The sequence below is a fragment of the Limulus polyphemus genome, unplaced genomic scaffold (genome assembly GCF_000517525.1).
Source record: "Limulus polyphemus unplaced genomic scaffold, Limulus_polyphemus-2.1.2 Scaffold4810, whole genome shotgun sequence".
NCBI lineage: Eukaryota > Metazoa > Arthropoda > Merostomata > Xiphosura > Limulidae > Limulus > Limulus polyphemus.
Genome location: NW_013670420.1, coordinates 66,110 through 69,649, shown reverse-complemented (window position 1 = coordinate 69,649; position 3,540 = coordinate 66,110). Strand labels below are relative to the sequence as shown.

The window sequence follows — 3,540 nt, the reverse complement described above, 5'->3', positions numbered from 1 at the left end:
GACTTCACTCACACATTGTATAAGCAGGTGGCAGTAGAAAGTCTCAGCTAGGCAGTGTAGATTATTATCAAATATAATATGATGAATCAACAATGACCATAGCATGATTTGTGGCAGTACTTAATTCACACTGGCTCTGGTAAAATAATCATATTTTTCTCATTTCAATGCCATTTTTGATATCCCAACACATCCTTGGATTCAGTATAAAATAAGGTTTATTCTGGTTTAATTTCAGCAAGTTTGGTCCATTATTGGAACTGGATGGTCAAGACTGACCTAGCAAAGTCACTGTGCTTGTCTCAGAAAGTCAGTGTTAATAATACAGTAGACCAAGAGCAACATCCACTCTATAGGTATTACTGATTCTGATACAAGTCTCCCAAAGGTACTCACATGAATTAACCATAATAATATTCTCAACCCATTGAAAAATAAAATGTCTCTGCTTGATGTACAGATAAGGTTCTCCTAACTTAATCCATCTACAAGGCTCATTTACACAAAATAAATTTATCAGTACTAATTTCAGAATAAAACATCTTTCCTTCCCCTTTCCTTGTCAGGACTCTTGAAAATATAAATAATACAGCTACACTCCTTAGACTAAAAGATTATGTGATATATACATCTCTCATATTAAATTTGACAAGTCCACATGCTTTTAAGTGAAATATACCCCAGGAAGCAACCTTCCCTGATATATATATAAGACATATTTAAATTAGCTTTAATATTACTGACACTATAAATTAATTTAAACTTTCTTCAATTATTTGCCAAGTTAATAGAAATTAAATCTCACTAAACATTTTATACTATGAATAATGTTATAGTTAAGTAAGATGTGATAAAAACTTGTCTTAAATACTCATTAACCTCATTTTCCTTTTCTTTGGCATATGTTCGAAATCTCTTTGTTCTCTCTCTTCTTTGGACATGGAACGAAAATTGGCATTAACATTGAAAATAGGCCTTGCCCATTCACTAATCAAACGACCAGCCCGTTCTCTGTTTTCTTTAGTTTCTTTTGGATGTTTGTAAACAAACATGACAGACCGACCTATTCCACTGAATTTCAAAGAGGATGGATCAAGGGGTGGAAACTGGAAAGTGAAGAAAACAGAAACACATTTACAAAATGAAGTATTCTTTCATTTTCTGCATTAAACATTATTTCTATAAACTAAAAATATCACTCCGGTGGGAAAAAAAAATATTACAGTTAATCTTATACTGTAAATAATACTTATTTCTACTTCTCTTAAACTTTCATTCAGTAACAGATTTAGTTATAAAAATATTTGCAAGAAATTCTTCCAATGGATGACATCGACCAGTTCCCAATGCTGGAAACTGTGTTTATATAATTATGTTACTGCAAAAGCTGTAATACATGATACACTAATAACTACATATAAAGCAAAGACTGTAATAAGCATTTTCCAAGCTTATATGAATCAGTCTTGTCAACATAAATGGAAATTTTGAACACCAACAGTATTATATAAACATAATTGCTAAACAGTCAAGTCAGAGACCCTACAGCTTTATGTATAGCCATACCTAATTTTTAATTAACCAAAAACAGAAGGCAGCTAGCCAACAGCATTAAAAAGAGTCTTGCCCTGCTCTTTGGACAAAACAAAGGTACTGACTGTCACTTTCATAGTGAAGCCACAGCTGAAAGAGCAAAACAGAAAAGTTGGTATTTTACACAAATCTAGACAAGTATCAAAAATGTTACAGAATGATGTCTGTAAAAATTTGGTACATTAACAATTTTTCATGGGTTTTTTCCTCCCAGTCAAGCTGAGGGTATTTTTTTGGGGAATAAATTTTGGAGAAACAATTTCCTTTTATACAACAAAGTGTGCATCACCTTTAACAGTAAAATATGAGAATATATATAGACACACACACACACACAACAGTTGTGTCATTACATGCACTTCAGTCTCACTATAAAGGAACATATGTGCTCAAAATATATATACTTATAATAAACAATTACCACGAAAACTTTAACATCTAACTGTTGTTATAATAGAAGGAAGTGGCTTTTCTAAATGCTGAATTTTAGTTGAATGTGACAATGAAAAACGTTTTTCATTATTAAAACTTACTTCAAAAGAAAAATAAATCAGATGTTTTACTATCACACATCTTGCCTTGATATTATGTAATGACAGTGTTTCTTTGCATTTGCAAGTCCCTTTTTCAGGTCTATCTTGATTAATGTTGGTCCGTAATAACTTTTCAGATGCTGTTTAAAAGACATGATTGGCAAGATAGCTTAATTCGGAAGGGTTTTACTTTCAGACAACTTGCCTCGAATATTACGTTAGGGTGAAGTTTCAGAAAGGAACACACAAATGTCCTGAAATGTCATCATAAAACAACATTCAAGGAATGATATCCAATAGTAAAGACCTAGATTATATTCTTTTGCCAACAATGACCTGATTAAGCATGAATGATTAACTCCCTCCACACACAGGCTCCAACAATTTGATCAACCACGTGACCTCTTTGTACTTGTTTAAAAGTCTTTATAGATTAAATACTTCTAACTTTCAATATCGTGTGTATACCTTCGCAAAATTTGGATGTCTTTCAGTTAACATTATAAGTCTTTCACATAAAAAAAAACATTTTTTTATGGAAATATTTTTAATAAAGATTTGTCCATGAATATATTCAGTATTTGTCTTGAATAATCCGTATGCAAAGAGATTTTCATGTCAAGATAAAAAATAATTTTCTTCATCTTCATTTGTGTAATCTCTAAAACCTCCTAAATACATTTCAAATGTTTTCAGTAAAAGTTTATATATTGTCTATTATTTTCTCTACCATAACTCTATACAAGGTTTGTCAATTTGATTGACCTTATACCCCCCCCCCCAATCTAAATAAATTTCAATTACTCTCATTTTCTTTCTAGAAGGACTTTAAATGTAGCAGGAAACTACATTCGTTTATCCTAAGTAGCTTTAAGCTCGCAAGAATATACATCTATTTGTAATTAAATTTTATTGTGTTATTGCCCTTTGAACTGTGTATAACTACTATTTGTGCCATTATAGGTTGTTAATCACTTACATTACATTACCCACTAGCTACTCTGAGCTGCTCACATGTGTGGCTCATGAAATTTGTTTATTATATTATTGTATATTTTATCTAATCTAACCTTAACTAATCTAAAGAGATCTATTTTTTACATTTGAATTTCTTTTATAATAATAAATAAATAAAGAATAAACATAAAAACAAAAATAAAGTACTTACCTGAGTATTCCTTTTTTTTGCTCTTGACTATCGATGACAGTTAACCATACTTTTTTAAACTAATGGTAGTAGTGTTTTAAATAATTTTTATTTAATAAAATAATGCACTAAAGAACATAGACTAATAACATGGAAAAAGCAGACAATTTCCTCTAACAATCACAATTTTTTCTGGCTTTCTAACTATGCAACAAGAGCCATTAAAAATGCATCCAAGCTAGCTGTTATGATTCCTGAGGGGAGCCA

The 3,540-nt window shown here is 30.8% G+C and overlaps 1 protein-coding gene across 1 annotated transcript in view; it reads right to left on the bottom strand.

Moving 5' to 3' along the window:
* Positions 1 to 3,540, bottom strand: part of LOC106471719 (protein IWS1 homolog) — a 37,841-nt gene that overhangs the window by 7,424 nt on the left and 26,877 nt on the right. The window contains exon 12 of the mRNA XM_013932339.2: positions 880 to 1,106. Coding sequence (XP_013787793.1) covers positions 880 to 1,106 — 227 coding nt within the window. The remainder of the gene's footprint in view (positions 1 to 879; positions 1,107 to 3,540) is intronic.